General features: G+C 33.7%; 1 protein-coding gene across 2 annotated transcripts in view; it reads right to left on the bottom strand.

The window, feature by feature from the left end:
- Positions 1 to 23,626, bottom strand: part of LOC118193964 (alpha-tocopherol transfer protein-like) — a 45,121-nt gene extending 21,495 nt beyond the window's left edge. Inside the window, exons 1-4 of one of the 2 annotated variants that reach the window (XM_035365133.2) lie at positions 23,488 to 23,626; positions 23,188 to 23,363; positions 9,510 to 9,752; positions 6,853 to 7,049 (exon numbers count right to left, since the gene is read on the bottom strand). In XM_035365133.2, coding sequence (XP_035221024.1) covers positions 6,853 to 7,049; positions 9,510 to 9,752; positions 23,188 to 23,314 — 567 coding nt within the window. In that variant the 5' untranslated portion in view covers positions 23,315 to 23,363; positions 23,488 to 23,626. Of the gene's footprint in view, positions 1 to 6,852; positions 7,050 to 9,509; positions 9,753 to 23,187; positions 23,426 to 23,487 lie in introns of those variants that run through there. The other variant, XM_035365134.2, reaches the window with a different exon arrangement.
- Positions 23,627 to 25,453: the final 1,827 nt, after the last annotated feature.

Below are 25,453 nucleotides of genomic sequence, written 5' to 3'. Positions count from 1 at the left end.
GTAATCATCCCATCTCGTGTTTGGCGCGCTATAATCAATCATCTTTGGTTTTGCGCCATAACCTCTCACTCACTCACTCTTAATCTTTATGATGCACCCAAGTGCACTTGTGAAATATGCGTACCGTTAAGCATATTTCCCAAGTACACATCAGAGTAGCCACCTAGGGAGGGGTTTCGAAAATGGACTAATGAGCTTCTATTACTCTTGTGACGCTAACTCTTCGTGCTTGTGAGCGTTTACGTTTTAATTTGCGTTTGCTTCGCAGTTATAAATGTATGGCGTAATAACAGAAAATCCCTTAGTGCTTTCGTTTTATGATTTTAATTAATCGCTGACATTTCACTTTCGCGATTTTTATCACGCATTAATATTTGGATTAATGTTCACGGCATAATATCGCTCTTTACATCCAGGAAAAGACTCAAGCTACAGTTAGCCTTGAATATTATGCATTTACTAACAGCTGTGGATGAAGAGAATTCATGTGTATAGTTTTTTTTTTTTTTTTTTTTTTTTTTTTTTTTTTTTTTTTGAGCTGAGGAGGACTGGAAGTGTTACAATAAATTTAGTGTTTTCTTATTTCAGTGCTTGCATTCTTTTGATTTTGAAAGTGGAAGACGCAGAATACATATTCTGTATAACAGGATTACATCCATTGTTAGTATTAAATGTTATATCAGAATTAATTGAATATATTCGTTGTGAATAAGATAAATTCATTCTGTTTGATGAGCATTGCTTGTGTAAACAATACAATTAAGAATGGTTTGGTTTGGTTTATTAAATTACGGCAAAGCACTCGAGGGCTATCTGCCTTAAAGGAGGGATGCCTTCGTGGTGGACTTTTTAAGGGAAACTGGCTCGTATGAGGAAACACACACACGTTACACATGGGAAAAACCACGGAAACACCCATGCAGCCAGCCCGTTCGCGGGATTCGAACCTCGGACCGAACTATTAGTGTTCAGCGACGTTACCGCTCGGCCGCTGGTGGGCCAATTAAGAATGAGCTGTTATTAAATGTGAAATTTAACACACTAAATATATACGAATGCAAATTTGTAAATTTTACTTTGAATAAAATTCTGCGTTGGCTATTATTATCAATCAATCAATCAGACAAATTATTGCTGGGATAGCGCGCGAAGCGCGCTGTTTCCAGCTCATGAAGAGTTGCGTATAAGCACATGACTTTAAAAAATTCTGAAGTTGTAGCTGGACTACTGAAGTGATGAAAAAGAAGGCCTAAAGCATGGCAGGCGTAGAGGGAGGTGTCAGTCACGAGAAGTAGGCGTGTCTACTAACCAGAGCAGGAACGCAGAGTCCGGAGGGCGGTGCTATCCCCTGAAGCCCGAGCAAAATCGAAATTAAGCAAAGTTAACATCAAATTCATCATCAAAAGAATAATAGAAAATTTACAAGTCCATTTTTATCATCTGTTCAACCGTCCCCAGGGCAAGTAATACTTTGTCCTGCGGCGAATAAATTTTCTTACATTTTTCAACAAATTCTAGGAATTTGATTGCAATCTTCTGAAGGTTTTTATCCATCGCGAAATCCACTTCAGCTGGAGTACTAGCATCTGAGTGGGAGTCTGATGGCATACTATTTTCTTTCTGTAATGGTATTTCAGTCAACGGAGACATATTCATAGACTGCGACTTCCGCGCTGAAATCCTTTTCATCCTGTCAGAGACAACACGAATTTTTGGTTTAAATTCGCATAACTTCGAAGTAGCAATATGATCCTTTTTACAGTTCGCGCAAGTAGGATTCAGTTCTTTGGCTAATTTGCATGTGTAGGTCAGGTGTTCTATTATTATAGAACATCTTTTTCATATAGACTGCAATAAAAAGGGCTGACTTCTATTTACATAATATATAATTAGTGCAAATATTTTTCTTGTATGCACAGTTTTATGTAAAGATAGCATTTGGGCTCAGATGTTTATCACATATTTCTTTCTTCGTGTTATTTCCCACTTATTAAGTAATACTTCACATGGATATTTTTGCGAGGTGTCCAAGATTTATTTCAAATTCTTTCAACCAGGTAGTGAAATCTTCACAACTGCTTACATTTCATCGAACTTCGAAATGAAAATTTTCAAAAGAAATCGACGAAGCTTTCATTATCTTGTACAGAAAATTACGTGGCAGAATATTTTAAACCATATTAAAGCACGCGAAAGGTCATGTGACATGACAAAAATGTTACTGGATACTCATTGGTCCATCCTAGAAGCCACTCCCTCGGTGGCTACACAGATGTGCACTTGTGACGGTACACCCTCCATACATATATACCCACTCTGTTACTCAGCTCAGTCAGTTCAGTTTTTACTTCCTTGTGCGATGTAAAAAGGAAGTATCGTAATCGCGAAAAATTTCGGGTATCATATTTCAACGAAAATATCCATTTTGACCGCTATCGAATACAACTTAACGATGCTTTTGCGTGACATTGTACATAAGGAAAAAATAAAAGACTCTTTTCCCCCAAAAAAAATTATAAAACTGGTTTTAAATGAATTCTGAAGAAAATTTTTCGTCGCATCTGTGCATACGTACGTACGTAACTACATACGTATGTATGTTTCTCGCATAACTCAAAAACGAGTAGCTTCAGAACGTTGAAATTTTGTATAAAGGATTGCTATAACATGTAGATGTGCACTTCCTATTTTGTTACAATTGGACGCACCAACCGTATATGAATATATGTGTATACATATATGTGATGTACCAGCTTTTGTCCGGAATAAATAGATTTGTGAAGATGTAGTCGTAGCTTAAATTATCAGACGATAAGTTTAAAAAACAGGATCCATTTATTATTGGTCAGGAGAAATAGCAGTTACAAAATTGATATCTCCGGAGTAAATAAAAAAGAATTACTAATAACTTTTTGTATGAAGTTTACTGCATTGTTACATTAAAGAAAAGCCCCCGATATTCTTTTGCGAGTCCTTTTATAGCCTCTGGAAAGGCGGAGCTTCCAAGAAATGACGTCAGCTTCGTCAGCCAATTCAGTTCGCTTTAAATATTTCCAGAACATTCTATAACTGCACGTGTAGAAAAGGCGGGAAAAACAACTTGACTACGGGGCTGTGGATTTAATACTACGTACTTTCAAATAAGAGAACGTCGCCATTAAAAATGAAAAGAACATACAGTTAGAATTTTAAGTGTATTCTTGACTATGGAATTTTATTATTACAAATATATCCACTCTATTACTCGGCTCAGTGATCTCAGTTCCTTTACTCTTAAATGTCTGTAAACTGTGTATTTTTTGCTTTAAAAATGATTAAATTATGTTGTTCTTATCTTCCGGTTAAGGTTTTTATGGTTTTAGTAAATCTGCATACAATATTTGTAGAAATATCAACAATTTCAAAGTTGTTTAAGTGCGGCTAAGCCTAACATTATTTTTACCATAGCAGCCATATTTGTTTAGATTTGAAACTTAGCAGAATAGTGGATTTGTTGCCAATCTTGAGAAACTACAAGAAAGATAACTCCTTGTTTTATTATTGGGAATTAAATCATGCTTAATCCATTATTCGAGGAAATATGAGTTAAAGATTTACTTCGTAAATTTTAATATAGATACTTTGAGTTTTTAATGTATTTTTACCTTGTCGCGAAGTGAGAATTGAATGAATTGAATGAGAAATACTGAATCGTTTGTGAAAAACTGTTTCTTTTTCGTTTTTCTTTTCTTTTCTTTTTTTTTCTTTTTTTAATTTCTTTTATACATCGTTTTAGATTTATTATAGTATTTGAATAGAACATGTGGCAACAATTAGATAATTCTTCAGATGATATAAATTTTGCCCATTCTGAGTTATAAAATGATCGCCATCTTCTTTCCGCCCTCCTGGACTTACTGTGCTGCGCTCATTCTACTTGAAGCACCCTTCTATGGAACACGAAGTTCTGACAGGCGGAACACAGTATGAACTTTTCATGCTAATCTCGTCAGGCAGCGAAAGTTGGAGTTATAAAATGAATGAGATGTAATGCTGTGAAGTGAACCTAGCGCCAGAGTGCCGCTATGGTAAACAAATATAGTAAATTTTAAAGAGTGCATTTATTCTATTGTGGTTTATGCGCTATCGGCGAAGTATATTTAACTCAATCGAATAAGTTTAAATGAAATGCAAGAAAAAATGCGTATAATTTAATTAAGTACAAGGAAGTCATGTGGTGTGACATCAGATTTTTTTTTATCCTTATATGTTGGTAAGTTGTACATTTTTTTCTTTAAAAATAATTGAATTAAATTGTTCTTATCTTCCGGTTACGATTTTTATGTCTTATCTTCCGGTTACGATTTTTATGTCTTTAGTTAATCTGAATGCAGTAGTTGTAGAAGTATCAACAATTTAAAAGTTAAGTGCGGCTAAGCATAATTCTTTTTACCATAGCAACCGTATTTGTTTACATTTGAAACTTTTCAGAATAGTGAATTAAGTCAGTTTCTGCACCTTCAGTGTATTTTTGCCGAGTGAAACCAAAAGGAAACTTTTAGTCTTTTTGCACCGAAAAATCTGCTTTCTTGCCTGCTGACTGAAATGCTTGTTTTTGCGTAGAAACTATAATTTTATTTTATGCTATTCTGTATTCGGTGTTTTATGCTATTCTGTACCTTTCAACTTTTAATGAAGATGTTTTGAGGTTTTAGGTATCTTTGCCGCGAAGTCAGAAGTGTATTATGGAATGAGAAATCTATCGCTAATGAAATTCGAGGAAGAACGTTTAAGTGAAATGGAGCAAAACTGCGTATAATTTAATATGGTGTCCGCATCACATTTTTTCGTTAGGTCACTGTAGATAGCATATGTGAGATAACGAAATGCATTCTTATGCGAAAAATAACAGAAATTCACTACTTGTCAATGAAACAAATTTCATTGGAAATGAAAGGGTGTGAAAGGTAGAAAAATACACCTACAATTGAATACATTAATGACTTAACTTAGAGTCGATGCAGTCCTTGAATAAGTCAGAGTCAATGGAGTCCTAGAGCCCGAAGCAAATGGTAATTGAATACTACGTTTCAAAGGTTAGTTCGAAGTGAAAAGTCAGTCATCTTTAAAATTAAATTTTACATATTTTTCAAGTAATATTTATCTAATTGTATAACAACGGGAACATAACTATGTTCCTGTTATTAACCATGTTCCCGTTAACGCAGATTAAACGCGTGATAACTTTGTTAATTATTCCAGCTGAATCTAGAAGATACTCAATTTCTGTTTTCAGTGCTTACAGGGGAAAACATCCTATACGAAAGAATTACACAGAAAACAATGCAAGGAGGAAACATCGTCGGTGAAAAGAAAAGAAAGCTATAATATCGCAATTCTAAAATACCGTGTTGTAGACGTTACTTTAAGTTTAAACATGCTTTACTGTCTGGTCTCGTTTCCCATCTACTATTCCCTACCAGAATGAGTTTTTATTATCGCCCCGTATGCAAGTGAGTTAGAAGGAGTATTTAAGGACTGTTCAGCTTACTTCGAGACAGAGAGAGAGCGTACTTAGAAGTCATCAGCGGCGCGTATTCGAGAGGTCCAGGTTCGAGTCTCGGCGAGGATGTTTCTCATTTTTCATGTACTCCTGCTTCAAAAATAAGTAATGGCTCTACAGTGGCGCCCGAACTAAAAGTGATGGATGATGATTCTTCACTACCAGAATTTAGCAGTTGGGTCTACAATCACCCTTTAAAAAAGGAGGAGTATATAAGGTATTTTCTGCCTCCTTTCTTCATTCTTTCATGGTGTAACGCCAGTGCACTTGGAGCGTATTCGAGAGATCCAGGCTCGAGTCCCGGCGAGGGGATTGCTCATTTTTCATGTATCCTGCTTCAAAAGTTCTAATGATTCTACGGTGTTATAAAACGTCATCATAGGGAATAAAGCGGTTCAAAAGAAAAGCTTTAAAACATCACTGTAAAAAATACCGCAGTGAAATATAAAGAACCTATAAATCACCACGAAGGTGTGTTACAGACTTTAAAAATTTTAAGCGCATATTTACATGATTATTTGTGAGCCCAAGAAAGAATTAGGAATATTTTTACCGCTATATTTCATGTTTTTGAATTTGTTTATTAATTTCTACTGAAAATACAAGAAGGAAATTTCTACGTATAAACACTTAACAGAATTTTAAACTGATGTATTTAACAATCAAATCTCATTATTTAACTGTCATCATGCGAGGATTTATACTTGTTTCATAGAAATATTTTAATAGCTGTGACTTACCTCTCGACCGTTTAATCGGAAGAGAGGTCAATTGTAATTTATTTTATTACTTAAAAGAGACTGGCTTTTATTACTTAATGTAATCTGTTCTGCAGATTGTGTATTGTATTTTAATGTGTGCTTTTACCTGGTTTTTTACACGACTTCATCCTCCGGATTTGGTACATGTATCCTTTTTTAATTTTTTGTTAATAAGTATTTGATTTCATTAAATTGGGTCATCCCACCTTTTGTTTGGCGCATCATAATCATCTTTGGTTTTTGCGCTAAAAAACTCACTCACTCATTTATACTTGTTTTATTTTTTACCTCGACGTTTTAAAACTGCAAAATTTTCCACGACAATGTTTTTTACTATGAAGTGCTGGAAATGCAATGTTGTCTCCTTATTACTGTTTCTACGACAATATCTTATTTATACGACGATATTGTTCTCTTGCATTGGCTTCTCAGCGACGATTTCTTCCGCGATGTTTCGGATGGACGCCATTTTCAACCATTTATCAACTTCTTTAATATGCAACATATTAATTCGACTTCAATTAACTTTTAGTATTATCTTGTACTTACCTGTAAGCACCTGATGATGAAGATCAGATATTTTGGCGTTACGTATTTAAATAACATTTGCAAGGTAAAGTCCTTAAGATCGAAGACAATCACACATCCACACACAGAGGTTGCTTCTAGTCGATTAATAATGTGTGCGATTGTGAAAACTGTTGCCGTCAGATCTTCGATTGTAGCTTCCTTCCAGTTGAACTGACCTGTAAGGATAAACAGATAGATTATTTATAAAGTAGACACTGAAACACTTTATACCCGACTGTCCGCGTGCGAATTATCAGTGTTTCGTTACAGAGAAAACACCATGCCAAGTAAGATTATAACGGTCAGATTGTACTCCGACTATACAGCCCATTACAATAAATAAATAAATAAATAAATAAAATCTGAAAGTTTTCAGATTTTGCATTACGTCCAAAGGCGTTAAGAAAACGCCCAGGCGTTTTCTTAACGCCCCTTTGGGCGTAATGTGTGTGTGTGATTATGGCAAAGCCTCGAGGGCTATCTGTCAAAGGGGAGGGATGCCTTCGGGGTGGACTTCTAAGGGAAACTGGCTCGTATACACGTTACACATGGGGAAAACCATGAAAACGCCCATGCAGCCAACCCGTTCGCGGGATTCAAACCTCGGACCGAACTACCAGTGTTCAGCGACTTTACCGCTCGGCCACTGGTGGGCCCTTTGGGCGTAATAAAATCTTTAATATGCAAGTTTTATCAGAATGGATTGAAAAATAAAAAAATAATTCTTAAATTATCCTAACAAAAAAAAAAAGTGTACTCATTACTTTTAAATACTTATAATTAAAACACATATACTCTAACATATATATTTTGCAATTTAATTTCGTCTGCCCAGGATAGCTAAAGCTTAAAATTTCAATTCAACAAGGGAAGCGATTTTTCCATTGTATAACATGAATGGAAGTTAATTTACTTAAAAGGTCCTCCATGAAGGCATCCCTTCCCTGTGTGTTACCTTTATTTACTAAATATCATGTTCTTCGCACTTGAACCGTAACATTCGATTCAACAGCAATATCACAAAATATTTGAAAAGAGCATATCTTTGGAATTTCCGATACACAGTCTCGCGCGCTGCAGATAAAAATGTTTTTTTTTAGCCCTATAGGTATCAACATAGAAGGGCTCTTAATTTCGTTTGGGTATTTTGCGTTGATAGCTAGATTAGAACATTGCTATATATAAATCTAAAACATATCCTAAATCGCGCTTTCGAGACACGATAAACGCAACTTGAATTTCGTTAATCGGCCCAGTAGAACGGGAGATATAGAACTTTCTCATTTTATTTATGTTATATATAACATATTACAGTTTTTTATTAGCCGTTTAGTTACATATATTAAATCCATATGATAATGGTTTTGAATCAAGGAGGTTAGAATAGAAGGAGGGAAGGTTCAACTCAAACGGTGAAGCTTGGCGGCCATCTTCCTGTTATCACCGTGACTTGTGCAAGGAAGTCTGTCATTGCAGCATTTTTTTCTTTTCTTTTTGAAGCATGTCAGCTTGTATTGCATATGGTATGGATGCACAAATAGATTCTCGAAAAAAATTCCGGGCATTATTTTTCACACGTAAGTATTAATTTTCTTTTTTTATGTAATATGACAACTATGTCAAAAAATATCACAATGTCATGTGGTTTTCTTTCCAGATGTGAAAAAAAAGGACTTAAAATACGTTATTTAATATAACTATAATCAAAATATATTAAATACATTTTAATGTTTCTGTTTATAGCCGGTATCTTCGTTCCTTAATATACAATGCTATATGGTAGGATTTAAATTGTATAGTTTGAACGTTTTAGTTAATTCGTTTTATAACTTTCATGAAAAGTAAGAAATCAATTGTTACTATTTTTATTAATTGTAATGGTGTTAAATAAAGCAATGCTTTTCTTCATATATTAATTATTATTCATTTTTTTAAGTTAAGATAAACTGTTCTGTTGTTAAAAATGTTTTGCATAAACTTACAAATTTCTGGGCAGTATAGTGATAAAATTAAGTAAAATATTTACACAATTGAACATGTGGAAAGATGTAACCAAAAACTTATATAGGTGTATTTCTGTAATTCAACTTAATTAAAGGCAGTTTCTTTGAGATTAATAAATATGAAATGCGCATAAACTGAAATCAATGAATTCACATAAATCTGTTTTATTTTATTAAGATTTATTTTCTAACCTAAGCAAATTCGTGAAATATGCAGAAACATCATTTTTTAAAGGCTTTAATGTTATGCGCATGCATTTAGATTTCGAACTATTTCTTAATAATTTGCTGTACATAGTAAATTATGGATATCATCTTTATTACTTTAAAACAAAAATTCAACAATAGCGAGGGATTTCATTATAAATTTAACATATTTTTACTGGAAAATAAATGCACAGAACAGATTAGAAACACGTACATATCACTGCCGTAATGCAATGTTTTGAAGTCACAAACATGGACGCCGCTTGTTCGGCGGAGTTTCATTCCCCGATAGTGGAGGAAACTGCGAACCCTCCCTCCTTCTATTCTAACCTCCTTGTTTTGAATATATAGTTTCAGTTCTAAATTCAAAGAACAGAGCTTCACTAAATGCTGCAAGAATAAACTTAACAAAACGAAATAACTTACCTACTCGTACAATTACCACTGCAGAACCGTTGCAGTCCCTGGAAAGCAAAATTGTAAAACATTTCATATCCATTATTGTTTTAAACTCAGAAGGTAGAAAATTGCTAATGATTCGGGAGTGCTTTTCCTTAAAGATGTAAAAGTTCCGCAGAGCGTCGAAAGCTTTCTGGATGTCGTGTTTTTTACAACGGAGGAACATCAGTAGGAATTGGTCGTCCATGAAAGGATGGAAATTCGGTTCATCTGCAAAAGGAACCAAACGAATTGTAGGAATTAATAAATGTTTTCTTTGCTAGTAATAAAAGTGAAACAGTAGAAGTAAAACTTATTAGACAGCATTGTGATAATTAAGATACAATAACACGCCGAACAAATATTAATTTAGAAGTCAAACAACAAATGATCCTGCTGTTTCGTTCACTTTTGAACTTGAGACTTGCAATTCTCTTCCGTTTCTCGACATTCTGGTCACGCGTAACACATTCAACTTCAGTACTACCGTTTACAGTAAACCTTCATCGGCTTGCCTTCCACCACATTTCAAATCATGTCATCCGACTAAAAAGTTAGCTTCATTTTATTCCTATGTTTTCCGTGCTCTTCAAGTTTGCTTCTCCAAACTCCTTGATGAAGAACGAAATTATTTAAAAACTATTGACAGGGGCTTTTCACCCAACATTATTAATCAAGCAGTTAAAAAATTCTCATCTCAACACACCAAAAGGCACACACTTGTTTTAGGAGATTATAAAAATTCTGTTGTCATTCCCTTCTTTCCATCAATTAGCTATAAAGTTGCACGTATTTTGCAGAAATTTAACTTTCGGGTCGTTTATTCTACCATCAATAAAATTCCGAGTTCCATACTCAAGGACCCCATTCCGGATATGAATTCCTGGGGTATTTACAGGATCCCTTGCCAGTGTGGTTTAATTACATTGTAATGTAATAATTTACATTACAAACTAAGAGAGCCTTGAAATTTCGCGTTAAGGAACATGAAGCATATGTTATAAAAAAGGAAACACAGAAGTCTTCTGTTGTCCAACATTGTTGGTTCGAAAATCACACTTTCAATTTTTCTTCTGAAAAAATTATTCAAAAAACATCTTCTATTGGTGAAATGGATATTCTAGAGGCATTTTACATTAAAAAAATATTTCTTAGTTGTAAAATTAACGACTCTAATTCCAATCCATCTTTCCCTTCAGTCTTTAAAGAAATTATTTTTAGTTCTGGTTTCATCAACAGATGGCGCCAGTAGCTTACCTCCTGTCCAGACTTTCTTATCTTATCTAATCACTATATCTTATCTCGTTCATTTCAGATTTTGCAGCTTAGGATGATGGTTCGGTACAACCATCGAAACTAATCCTGTGAAAATTTGAAAATATAACGCTGATTTTTGTTGTTTGACTTCTAGACATTGTGATAGTTGTAAATTGAAGAATTAGAGCTTGTCGTTTAAATTTATGAAATGTTGTTTGGTCGTTTTGTAGAGTCTATGTCTTTTTGCGAGCATAAATTGTAGACCCTACTGCAGTAGCGAATTCTCGCTATGTCTTTGAAGAACAGATACTGTAAGGATTTTAAGTTTTATTAACGTTTATTTTGTTCTAAAACTTTACACCCCCTCTTGTTTTCCACTTCCGGCCAGAATAAACGAGGTTAGATTTTGTATGCAAATTGAGCTTCCAAACTGTTAAGTGTGGCTTTTAGCCAAGAAGGAGTTAGAGGGAGAGAGACTTCTCGCCATCTTATTTCACGCGCGTTTTTCATTCAGTTGCCTTTAAGGCCAAAATTTAGTCCTCTTGGTATTGAGGACATATTGTAGTTTTCCCGCATTCTGCGTACTGCATACGTAAAGATTAAGAGGCCAATCTTAGTGTTACTAGTCCTTGTAAAGTATTTGAGTTTGGCTCTTATTTAAATTTAGTTAGTTTGTACCTCTTAGTTTTTTTTTTTTTTTTTTTTTTTTTTTACGTTTTAGACTATAAGTACTGGTCTTTGTATCCCGAAGTGTAGGAACAACTGCAAACTGTGAAGAATCAAGGGTAGTTAAACCCTTCCTACTTGTGTTGTAATCTTCTACACTTCAAGGAAGATAGTTTTTAGTTCTCACTCAGGTTTTAGTTAATGTCCTGGTTTTACTCAGGACTCCAACATGTTTACCGAAGCCATTAGAAGAAATAGTAGCCCTGATAATACTACAAACGAAGGTTTAAATAACCTTTTTATTTGAACTAGCGTAGCAAGATGCACTCACTCGAGATACTCACAATTCACCACCACATTCGGCTAAATAAAATTGAACGGAAATCACAACAAATTGGACTGGCTACTTGTTTATCTAAACCGTTAAATCGGCTGCAAACGCAAAGCCGAGCGTAGAATATCAATATAATCTGAAGAGGGTGGCTAACACCAATTAGAGGTATATTTCAAAAACGCAGCATGAACTCGGAACCAACTCCGCTGCTACTCTTCAGGAACTCTTGAAACCGCAGCTTAAATACTGCTTCTGAATACACTTAGATTTTGCATACTACGTCAATAAAATTTACATTCCGGCAGGAAACTGAAATCATTAGGTAAAGGAAAGTAAAAATAATTGGTTAGAATAAAATGCGGCTTTTACAGTTAGAATCTTCTGTCTTCTATATCAGAAGCCTTCAACCAGGGAGAATTCCTCTCCTAGAGTGGAATTTCATAATTTCACAAGAGGACAACCATGGAGAATTCCCCTCCTAGAGTAGAATTTCATAATTTCGGGGGAGGATAACCATGGAGAATTCCCCTCCTACAGTGAAATTTCATTATTTCAGGGTAGGACAACCAGGGGGAATTCAATTCCTTGAGTGGAATTTCATAATTTCAGAGGAGGATAACCAGAGAGGATTCCACTCCTAGAGTGGGGTTTTATAATTTCAGGGGAGGAACGAGGGCAGCCTTCTATTACCTGTGAAATATTTAGTTTTATTTTATGAACATTAAGAAACGACTGTTGCGTGCGTACGTTTTCGTAATGGATTGAATGAAGCAGAACAAACGATAGCTTGATAACATTTATTTTCCCCAAAGATACACTTTACAATTCTGAAACGTTAAACAAAAGCACTCGTATGGCTCTTGTCGGTATCACAGAGCACAATCAGTAGTTACACTTCAAACCCCCATAACACAAGACATCCTCAGGATATCCTATTTAAGTCGCAATGTCCCGGGAAGCAGTTAGGATATCCTGAGGATGTTGATTCTCAAATATCCTGAGGACTACTTAAGTCAACACCCTGAGGATATCCTATTCAAATCTCAATGTCCCGGGATATATGAAGATCTCCTCAGAATGTTGATTTTCAGATATCCTGAGGACTTCGTAAATCAGCATCTTAAGGATGTCCTGTTCAAGTCGTAATATCCCGGGATATATGAAGATCTCCTGAGGATGTTGTTTCTCAGATATCTTCAGTACTTACTTTTTATGGAAGCTCATATCTGAAAATATTAAAGTAAAGTAAACTTGTACCACTCGCAGGTCATGTTATAATAATCGAAATGTTATAATAATCGAAATCTTACTCTATGGATTACCTATTCTGCATATGAAAATTTAATTGTTATGCTTACACTGGTTTTCGTCTTGTATATGTTGGCTGTAAGTGTTAAAGTAAGTAAGTGTTAAATTTTTGTTTTTGTTTCACAGTGTCTAGTGATCAGAGTACTTTCTTACAAATTATATGCAAGTGTTTTCAGCCGTTTTGAGTTTCATATTGAAAGTGTGTTTACGATTAAATTCTAATTGCTACATAATATATTTTGTAAACATTAATTTAGATACTTTTCTAATATCTTTGAACACAAATATTATTTACGTTACAGGTTAACTCAGAAAATCTTTCACGAAGACATCCTATGAACTTATCCTATGATCCTATGAACCTATGAACCTATGAATCCTATTATCCTATGAACAGATGGGCATGATGTACATCCATGCCTTATCTGGCATTCGAACTTGAGCCCTTCTGTACGGCAATCAGTCATTAATCACTTAGTCTCTGAGACACTAATCAGAAATATCAAGTTATAAAAGTATTCTATTAAATTCATCGATAGTTCTTAGCATAGAAATAACTATATTTTGAAACTGCAAAAGAAAAAAATACTTTCTGATCTGTTACAATATTATATTAGTTTTGAATGATGTTTAGTGCTGTGCAGTAATAAGTAATATTAATTTTTTTTAACAAACGAAATTTTAGTTTACAGACGCAGTTAAAAACTAGTCTGTACGAGGTTTAACTTGCTTTAATTTGAATTTATAAACAGAAGAATAATTTTATTTGGCTAAAAATTGCATTGCAGTTTCTTCGTTCATTTTCTGGTAAGTTCTTTAATAATGAGAATTAGTCTTTCAAAGCGACTGAGGTAAGAAGTAACTTATTTTTTACCTCTCTGAAATAGGAAAATGAGGTTTAAGAATGGGAAGAACTAACATTAATTTCTTACTCTCCTCAAACCTCACTTTGCTACCTCTTTAACCATACAAATATTCGGTCTTTGCTAAACAAAGCGCGAAAAAATATATCCAACGCTCTGCAGTCCTATACGTTATGCCGCTAATGCTACATGACTCCTTATAATTTAACAATAATTACTGCTTTATTAATTTATTTGTAACATCCAGAAAATGCAGTAAACACGTTCCTTCAAGATATATAACACAAAGTTAAATGTTGTTATGAAAACTCAAAATTAGATAACGGATTAAATAGATGTTCAAACTTTAAATTAAAATGATTTAATTTTTAAATTAAACGCGTTCTTTAAACTCAGCAGTTTTATTACTTTATTTTATACTATAAATAACAATTAAATGTTTGTTTCTGTCACTATCATTGTTCGTAAAACTGCTTCTCAAATTTTCTTTGCTTTTGAGAAACTGAGCTCCGCTCAGAATGTAACACCTCTGAGCACTTTTTCTGTAGCCGATGCCCCAAGAAGATTTCTCTTTTGTTAACGTGACAGATTTATGTGTCAGACCTTCCCTTCATTGTATCCCCTACAAGGGAAACATCCCTTCACAACAAAGGACGCCCCCAATGGTTTTAATTGCTCCGTAATAGTGATATCCTTAAAGAACCCCACAAAGTGGAAAGTACACGTCCATGGTACACGTACTTCTTTCTGATTTTCAGAATTCAGCTATTTTGCTAAACGTTAAAAGCCGTCGTTCCAAATTCTCTTTCAGTTACGAACTGATTTGCTGACGCTTGCAAGAGTTACACTGAGAGAGTGTGAAAAGTAAGTTTCAAAATTTTTCCTTTATTCTACAAAAATGATCAGAACTAAAAAAAAATTATCTCAGATATCTAAAAGACGGATTTACAGCAGAATAAATCAACGTATATTATCGGATTTGTCAGAAGATGAAGTAGCATTTAATTATGAAAAAAGCCTGTGCCGAATTTTCGCGCTAGAAAATATTCTTTAAGTTCCATTTCAAACTGTGATTCGGAATATGAACTTTTATGTCTCAAGAAGAACTGACTGATGATCATTACCAAAACGATTATCCCATTTTAAGGAATATTCCAAATATAGGACTAATAAATATTCTGTTAGACTTTATGCCCCTTGTGTGCTTAAGAGTAGTACAAAAAATGATTACTATTAGGATAGGCGGAGGCACCTTACAAACACGATTACCACACAAAAATGTTGAACTATTTTTTTTTAAATGACCAATTTTTAATGCCTTATGTACCAATTGAATTTGCAAGAAAACCAAGGAACCAACTCTAAGAGAATTGAAACACTGGAAAGCTACAGAATACCGTCAATTTTTACTGTACACTAGCCCACACTTTTTTTTTTTTTTTAAATTTAACAAAAAGCTATATGATCATTTTTTACTACTTCATATTTCGATTAGACTCTTATGCAAAATACAGAATCAGACGGCAATTGATGAATATGCACAGTCTCTATTAAAACTCTTCGTAGTAAATTTTGGGCTTTATTATGAAAAACAGTATATTTCTCATAATGTTCACAGCCTACTGCATATTTGCGAAGATGTAAAAATGTTTGGGCCGTTAGATAATTACAGTGCATTTAAATTTGAAAGCTGTATATCTTCTATAAAAAAATTGATTAGAAAAGAAAATCTTCCGCTCCATTACAGCAAATAGCAAGACGAACTCATGAACTGTTTAATAGTATTGTAGCCATGAATAATGATATAATCAACGTAACCGACTTAAGTTCAGAATTTCAAAATTTACACACATGTGGTCCACTACTTAAAAGTTATTAAATGCTTAATTTTATTATTGAATTTTAAATACAAATTAACTGAAGTCAGAACTGAATTTGTAGAATAATTTAATTATGAATATATCGAAGAATTCAGTTTTGGGCTATTGAATGGTTAAAAATGATCGAAAGATTTTTCATATTTTAAAGCAAAATTTTCTCTTATAATATTTTGTATCAATAATTCATTTAAAGTCTTTTGCTCTGTTTTAGATATATTTACAAATTATTAAATAAATTAAAAATCAAATTAGAAAAATAAATTGAATAAATATTCTTAACATTTCTTATTTTTCCATAGTAATCACAGATGGAGGACCTGAGACTGTCTGTGGAAAATAAGCAAGTTTCAGGTTGTCACAACACCTTCACACACTTTCACTGGAATATAAAGAAGATTTCTGGGGATATACTGGGATGTAACATTAAGCAGTTGAGAGTATGTATTTAAGAGGTTAAAGGGATATTGTAACTAGTATTTCAAATCCTGATAACATCCCATACGCTGCCGGTGGGACTTAGATAGGATGTCCTGAGGATATACTGGGATGTGACATTAAGCACTCGGGAGGATGAGTTTAGGAAGAAACTGGGATATTACGGGATGTCCTGAGAATGTAGTAAGTAGGACTTTAAATCCTAATAACTTCCCATACACTGTCCATGGGACATAGATAGGATGTTTTTAGGATATAATGGGATGTTTTTAGGAGGTTAGTTGGATATCCCGGGATGTCCTGAGGATGTAGTAAGTAGGAGTTCATATCCTAATAACATCCCGCACGCTGTTGATGGGACTTAGTTAGGATGTCCTAAGGACATTAAGCATGTGTGACATTATAATAGGACATTAAGCACTCAGGAGGAGGTGTTTAGGAGGTTCGCGGGATATTCCGGGATGTCCTGAAGATGTGCGCATATCCCGCGAGCAACATCCTCGGGATATCCCAAGGATGTTTTTGTGTTATGTGGGAACTACTGAGAACGTTAAACACAACGCAATGCAAAGAGCATCTGAAAGAGGCGAAGCTCACACGGGCTCTGTTTACTCCGCTATCAGTTCTGAACTGGCAACGCAGAACTGACGCTCCTTCCGGTCTTAATAGATTTCTTTCAGCAGCCAGGAAATCTCTAGTACCTTCCATTTCTAGAAATTACTAAAAGGCAATTACGGTTGCAGTTGCATATAAGAGCCGGATACGATTACAGTTACGTATAGAGATCAATTACAGTTATTCAATTACAGTATCAAGTACAATTGCACTGGGACAGGACAAAATATCCCCAAATGGTTTGGCAAGTTTGGCAATATTTCACGATTTTTCGCCAAATTTGGCGAGTATTTTTACACAGATAATATTTACTTTAATAGAGAATAAGTAAATGAAATATGAAGTGGAATTAGATAGTAAATGTGTATTAGTACATAAATTAAAAATTGGAATTTATGAATGATTAAACTGGAATCGTTAATAAAATGCAAAATTAAAGACTAAAACAAGAGAATTATTCCTGATTCCATAGAAAGATCCCGAGTTATCAAGGAGTATTGGAACCTCTGCATACAACCACTAACAATTCATGAGAAACACGTTTCGTTATTTCGCATTTCTGAACAAAATTCCAATTTAAAATTTCTATTCAATTTTATGAAATCCGAATTTAAAGCTTAAAAAATTTCAGTTATGTGAAATAATTCCCCTTTCTAATACAAGTTCGAATATATGAAATAATCCTATAAAATACTATATATATACATGTACGTATGGTTCGCATGTATGTATTATGCATTACATATAAGCTTTGTATAAGTATTATTTCAAAAGTGATTCGGTTTAAAAATGAGGATAAGTTATATTCGTTATATGCGCTATAACCGACAATCGACATACTTTATCTCCTGAAAAGCAAAGACTCGACAATATATTTTTTAGCACTGTAAGCTTCTAATCATTTACAAGCGTAATAAACGATATACATTATCGTTCGAAAAGCAAACTTTTGACAATATTATACTTTTGAGCTTGTAAGTGCGTTCGTATTAGAAGCATTATAAAAATAAGTTCTACATCACAAACGTGAGGACAGTTTATAAGAATAATAATTATCGACCGAAAAGTAAACATTCTACACCATGATATTTTTAGGCTGATAAACGTTTTTGGTATTTAGAAGCGTCACTGATAAAATTTAATTATTTTCAGAAATTTGTAACAATATCGATTCTAGCAATTCTATAGGTAATAATCGATAATACCGAAATACATATACATATTTATACATTATATATTACTTGAAGTATTTGAATATTGAAATATATACTATATATATATATATATTTGAATTTAACAAGTATTCTCTATTCGTAAAAAGCTAACATAAATTTAAAATTTAATTAAGAAATTTTAATTGCAAAAATAAAAATAATTAATTATTGCTGCGAACTAATTTACAGTATCATTTAAATTCTAAGAGCATATGTAAATCAAGTGCACTTATCTAAAAACCATGAAAAAGTATATAATTCCAAAAAATTAATCGCAAAAAATTTTTAAGGAATTTTTAAGACCAAATTAATTTGCATAAGTGAATAATTGTTGAGCAGGCAGGAGACAGATTTATCAAGGGAAAGTTGCCCCAAAACTTATCTTATCTACTTTAACTCTTCAATTACTCAATTCGAGTTTCGTCTTCCATATAGACAAGGGTAAAATTCAAAACCAAAAGTAAAATTAAATGTTATGAATTACTAAAAACGAAATTTAAACTAGTAGGAATTATGAGAAATTTAGCAAGTAAAATGACTAGGAATTAAAATATTAATTAAATATCAATATGATTAAGTGTAGAATATATATATATATATGTGTGATTTGATATTTGAATATATTGTAAAGATTATGTTAATTTTATTAACAAATTTTGAGTTAAACTTCTTTCCTGTCAAATTCTTAACTTCAACTTACTACTTCCGGCCAGAACGTAGTTTTAGAATCACGTCTGAATACATAATGAGGAAGAGCGGTATTTAACCGCGAAGTTCTTTGGTCTTAGGGAGAGAGTTACCAGGTATTCTGTCCGCACAAGTCCGCCTTTTTTAGGCTTCTCTCTCGTAAGCTATTATTACGCTCGGCCGTACTTAGGCCCTTGATAGCTTCGCAGTCAATTAGCGTTAAGTGTCCAACTCGGTTAGAATCTTGATAGCTTCGGCTATATCTCTTTAGTTTAGATTAGTTTTAGTTTACGTCTTAGCCTCTTAAGTTCAAGCCCAAGTGTCGGCTTTTATTGTACACTCCGAGACGGAGTTCTGTTAAATCTTATTTGAACAATAAAGGGTTATTTACCCTTATATCTTTTTGTTTCTTGTCACGCGAACTCAAGCGATCATTCGCTTATCAGTTCTTAAGATTCTTCACGTTCAACGGTAACTTAGCATTTACAAAGTGAGGAACTCTACAATATACATATCATCTGAAAAGTCGTGCACATCAAGAGTGATTTAACTCAAAAATGAGGATCGAGAGTTTCTTAGCTCGTGTGAAGCTAAGAAACCTTTTTTTTTAATTTACGTTTTGGGTGCTTAGATTTGGTATAGAGCTATCTGAGTACAGCGCAGAGTTGCTCTATTTTATAGAGTTAATTCCTTGTTAGTTTCAAATATTAGTCTCTCGTTCTTGAGGTCATAAAAGATGGGCATCTTTATAATAATGTGCTTTCAGATTAAACATACACTTTGACGTCATGAATCTTTATACCCACTGAACAGTTTTGCCCAAGTACAGTTCGGGTGCGGCAAAATGGAATTCCCCGATTTGCCCGTACATCGCTCGGGCAGTATATTTCCTACACCAGTCCACTGATTTGCCCGACTTTGTTAACTTTTTGACTTTGCAGTGTTTGTAATAAATGTCTCGTAGTCCAAGAAAAACTGGATTGTAAAACCAGTTCCAGGATAGACTGGATTCTAAAACCAGTTCAAGGGCAAGTTTTACTGCTTTTCGTTTAGGCTTTGTGTCTTGCTCGAAAAGGAAAGACAGCGGAAAGCATCTAAAAATGAAATCAGATATTTTTATGCACGTTGTGAAATTTGACTTCGCTTATCCTTGTGTTTTAAAGCATGTCCTGTCAAAGCTGAATTTTGAAAAGAAATAAAAATATAAGTCTTTAAAAAATACATGTTTTTTTTTTTCTCGTAACAATTATCACCTGTAATGTGGTTTCTCTGGTCCTTCAACTTACTAATGTCTTACTTTCGCCGAAATTAAAAAAAAAAAAAAAAAAAAAAAAAAAAAAAAAAAAATCTTAAATTAATATATGCGATACTAGAAACAGTTTTGACTGCTGATTTGAATTCATGTAATCAGTTTGAATACAAAACTGTTTGTAAAAAATTTGCTAATTTTTGGTCACAGTATGACAGAAAAATGAAACTGATAAGTAGTTAAATGTCAAATTTGTTAAAATCGCACATATTTTTGCATCAGCAATAACATTATCGTGTATCCTACTACACTTTATACTCCCTCTATCAGAGGTTATGCAGAAAGAACTTACGTGAGCAAAATACAAGGTTCTTCTAGCACATTACAAACGCCTTCTGGTGCTGAGAGATCTGTCATGCATTGTAAGGATCTTAAGTTTTACTAACGTTTATTTTATTTTAAATCTTTACTATCACTTCTTATTTTCTACTTCCGGCCAGAATTAAAAGTGTTAACTTATTTATGCAAAATTTGTCTGGCGAACGCCAAGTACTTAAGTTGTGGCTTTTTGTCAAGCGAGAGAGAGGAAGGAGTTAGTCGAAGCAGGCCGCTTGCCTTAGAAGTTTTACTCGGTTGCTGTTTGCCTTCCAGGCCAGAGGTTTAATCCTCGTGATAATTTTAAACGTATTGTAGTGTTAACAGTTCGCTGTACTACATACGGCTTCCTGTTAATATCCGGCCAATCTTACACGTGGGCCCTTGTTGATTATTCCAAATTTAAGTTAGAGTTTAGTTATATTTTATATTTTTACGTTCAGACCACAAGTAGTTGGTCTCTGTATTCCGAAGTACGGAAATTATTGTAAAGAGTGTAAAATAATGGGGTTTTGTATACCCTTCCTGTGTATCCTGTCTACTTCGCACAGTTATTGAACATAGCTTTAGTAAGCTCCCTGTTCCGAGTCAGGTCTGTGCATGTTCCCAAATAAAGTAAGACGGAACATTGAACCTGATAACATAAAGGCTTGAACGACGAATGCATAAATGCCGACGTCAGGAACATATGTATATGAAATCGACAATAAAAAAAAAAATTCCAAATTAGTGCTTCCAGATGCCCACATTTGGGTGAAGACGTACATTATTCGATGGTTCTAGGTATTATTGTTTTATCCCAATGCGAGAGACATATACACATTTATGCTGATTCTTTATTATTTAATTTTTTAAATATAATTCAGGGCTCTAATATTTGGTGGCAACAATTTAAAAAGTGATTCGCCGTTTAGAGTGAATCAACGCAAAATGCCAAAACGAAATTAATAGTCCTGTGCAAACTTCCGTTTGGACTAAAAATGTAAAAAAAAAGTCTGAAAGCTTTCAGATTTTATATTACGCCCAAACCGACATTTATTATTATTATTATTATTATTATTTTTTTTTTTTTTTTAGTCCAAAGGGATCTTTTCAGTCCCGAAGGACTATTGCTTTCGTTTTGGCATTTTGCGTCGGACTCATAAACGTCGGTTCACTTTTCAAACTGTTGCCACAAAATGTTAGAGTCCTGCATTATATTTGAATAAATTAAATAATGAAAAATCTGCATAAATGATTGTCTATTTCTCGCATTGTGATAAAACAATGGTACATAGAGCCATCGAATTTTGAATGACGAAATCCTACTGCGAATATGGGCATCTGAAATCCCAAATTTGGAATTTGTTTTATTAGAGATTTTATATTTTGTAAAACTTTAACGAATTTTTGATTTACAAACTCAATGCTTTAAAAGCGAGAAATGACAACGTTATATATAAAAAAAAATACTTTTATCTCCAGCTCGCGAGACTGTGTATATCGGAAATTCTAAAGATATGCTTAATTTAACATTATTTTGCGATATTGCTCTTGAATTGAATTTTATGAACTTTTTATCACAATACGAGGTTTAAGTGCAAAGAACATGATATTTAATAAATAAAGGTAACACTCAAAACGTTAAAAAAACGCCCCTTTGGACGTAATTTAAAATGTGAAACATTTCAGATTTTTTTTTTTTTTTTTTTTTTTTTTGTCTAACTTATTAAATATCGTGTTTTTCTCACTTAAACCATAAAATTCAGTTTAACAGCAGTATCATAAAATATTTGAAAGATCATATCTTTAGAATTCCCGATACACGCAGTCTCGCGTGCTGGAGATTTTGTTTTTCGTACAGCGATGCCATTCCTCGCTTTGAAATCCTTGAGTTTGTTAATCAAAAATTCTGTACTGTTTGACAAAATATGAAATAGGTAATAAATAAATAGTAAAAAAAAAAAAAAAAATCTGAAAGTTTTCAGATTTTAAATTACGTCCAAAGGGGCGTTTTTCTAACGTTTAGTGTGCTACCTTTATTTTTTAAATATCATGTTCTTTGCACTTAAACCATAGAATTCAGTTCAAGAGCAGTATCGCAAAATAATTTTAAATTGAGCACATTTTTAGAATTTCCGATTCAGTCTCACGCGCTGGAGATAAAAATGTTTTTTCTGTACAACGTTGACACGGCTCGCTTTGAAATTCTTGAGTTTGTTAATCAAAAATTCGTTAACGTTTTACAAAATATGAAATCGATAATAAAACAAATTCCAAATTTCAAATTTGGGCTTCCAGTTGCCCATATTTGCAGTAGGATTACGTCATTCGAAACTCGATGGCTCTATGTACCGTTGTTTTATCATAATGCGAGAAATATGCATACATTTATGCAGATTTTTCATTATTTAATTTCCTAAATGTAATGCAGGACTCTAACATTTGGTGGCAACAGTTTGAAAAGTGATTCGCCGTTTATAGTGATTCAACGCAAAATCGCAAAACGAAAACAATACAGCGAAAACTTCAGCGACAAAGCTTCTTTGGACTAAAAAAATTCCCATATTCGAGTGGAGGACTACGCTATTAAGAATTTCATATCTCTAGGTACCGTCGTTTTTGCACAGTGCAAGAAATATACATACATTCATGCAGGTTCTTCATTATTTAATTTCATTGCTGTAAGAGTTGGCGGCAACAATTTGAAAAGTGAACCGACACAAAATGCCAAAACGAAATTAATAGCCCTTCTGGGAAAACTCCCCTTTTGGGCTGAAAATTCTAAAAGTATGAATACTTACTTTCTATGAGCTCTTTAATGTTTTCCAGGGACTCCTTCTTTACGAGTGATGTCTCACAAAGTTCCCTTTCTGCTATTTTTTCCATTTCAGGCGTTAAGCCTTCCATTAAGAGCGGAGTACAATCCATGTCTTACTGTTGCTAGGAAGGCAAAGCATATGTAGCGAAGTCACGTTCCCTAAAAAATATAAAATGAATGAAAAAGAGATAAAAATCGCAAAACTCCGTATTGCCGGCAGTTCAAACGAAATTTAAGGAATAACACATTTAGATATAACATATTTATGAATTTAATAGCACACCCGTAACATGTGATTCAAGATCATCGGAAAATGAATGCGTTGAAGATGTATAACTCATTACGTGAGTGATTTAAGAATAATTTGGGGAAACCAAAATATTCCGCGTATGATGTAAATTCGCTAATTCCCTCCCACGCAACGTGATATGTTAACTACCAGGTATATAGAAAACAAAAAACACATGATATATCATTTTACTTTTTAAATGCCAAAGATACTATCAGGTATAGAGGGAAAAAAAACCACGTGATATATAATTTAACTTCTAAAATGCCAAAGGTAAATCTTCAGCACGCTTCGAATTTCCTCCCCCCCCATACACACACCAATCTTTTTCTCCCCTCTTCTTTTTCAGCTAAGACAAGGTTTTTCCAATACCGATTTTTGAACGTATTGCTTTTAAAGCAACACCTTTGTCTTATGAAAGACCATTGAAAAGATTGGAAAAGCGGCTCAAACAGGTTCGCTTTAATAGTCAATGAATGTCTGTGTTAAGGTGCACATGACTGAAAATTTAATCATTTTCAGTACACATTGGTTTAAATATTTAAATAACCTTTGGGTTTAAATAAAGTTTTAAATAAAGTGGGTTTTTTTTTTTTTATTCGTTGGTGACAAGATTATGTTGTGGTGTATTTGATTATGGGAAAGCACTCCAGGGTTATCTAACTAAGAAGAGGGATGCCTTCGTGGACGACTTTCTAAGGGAAACTGGCTAGAATTAACACGTTACACACGGGGAAAACCACAAATTCGCGAGATTCGAACCTCGGACCGAACTACCAGTGTTCAGGGACTTTATCATTCGGCCGCTGGCGGTTTTGTGTTTAATGTAAACCGTTTTTGTACCTTTCACATCAATTACATGCATTATTGTTCCCGTTTTCGCTTGTCCATCCAGTATATCACTGTTCGAAAGCCAGAGAAAAATCTTCGAATGAATGACTTCAAACAGTAGCAGCATCCCTCATGGATCTTTCATGTTTCTTCGTAAAGAAAAGGGTGCGCGTTGTAAGGCGATTATGCCTAACAATTAAAAAATGTAGTTTGAAAGTATAGGTACGTGCTATACGCCAGAATAAACGGTACATATATATATATATATATATTTTAATTTTAAATTTAAACAAATTTAAATTCTAAACAAATACGTATAAAAGTTAAAAAGTAGAAAATATGCAATCTGCATATTTTAAAATTATTTTAAATTATTTTGGCTTTTTTCCTTTTTTTTAGAATTTAAATTTGATTTTCTACTTTTTAACTTTTATACGTATTTGTTTAGAATTTAAATTTGTTTAAATTTCTTTAAATTTAAATTTCATTCCTTGCAGCAATGGCGCAAAGAATATTTAATTAAATATGTATTTAAATTTAATTTTTTAAATTAAACTCAATTTATTCTTTTGAAACAATATATATATATATATATATATATATATATATATATATATATATATATTTAATTATTTTCGCTATGTTAGAAGGTATTTCTCTCGCCTTCTTGACATGCCTTCGTGGCGTGGTGGTCAGCACGGTGGGCGCATTTTCCAGAGGTCACCGGTTCGATTCTCGGCGAAGGCGGTTGCTCATTTTTCATCTTTCCTGCTTCGAAATTACCTAATGTCTTTATAGTGGCGCTCGAACTAAAAGGATGCTGGATTATGAATCTCCACACCCAGGATGGTGATTCGGCCTCCCAAAATAATACCCCAGTGGCCTTTTAAAAGGGGGAGTATATAAGGTATTTCTACCGCCTTCTTGGCATGCCTTCGTGGTGTGGTGGTCTGCACGCTGGGCGCATATTCCAGAGGTCCTTGGTTCGATTCCCTGCTCATTTTTTATCTTTCCTGCTTCCAACTTACCTAATGTCTCTACAATGTAACCCATTACAAAAGCCTTCAGATATAAAAACTTGCATTTCATGGCCTCCTTAACTTTAACAAACATTCCTTCTTTGCAAATG

Source organism: Stegodyphus dumicola, chromosome 11 (assembly GCF_044657685.1).
Source record: "Stegodyphus dumicola isolate Sdum_Otavi_A_Nest chromosome 11, ASM4465768v1".
NCBI lineage: Eukaryota > Metazoa > Arthropoda > Arachnida > Araneae > Eresidae > Stegodyphus > Stegodyphus dumicola.
This window is presented reverse-complemented; position numbering and strand designations above follow the sequence as displayed.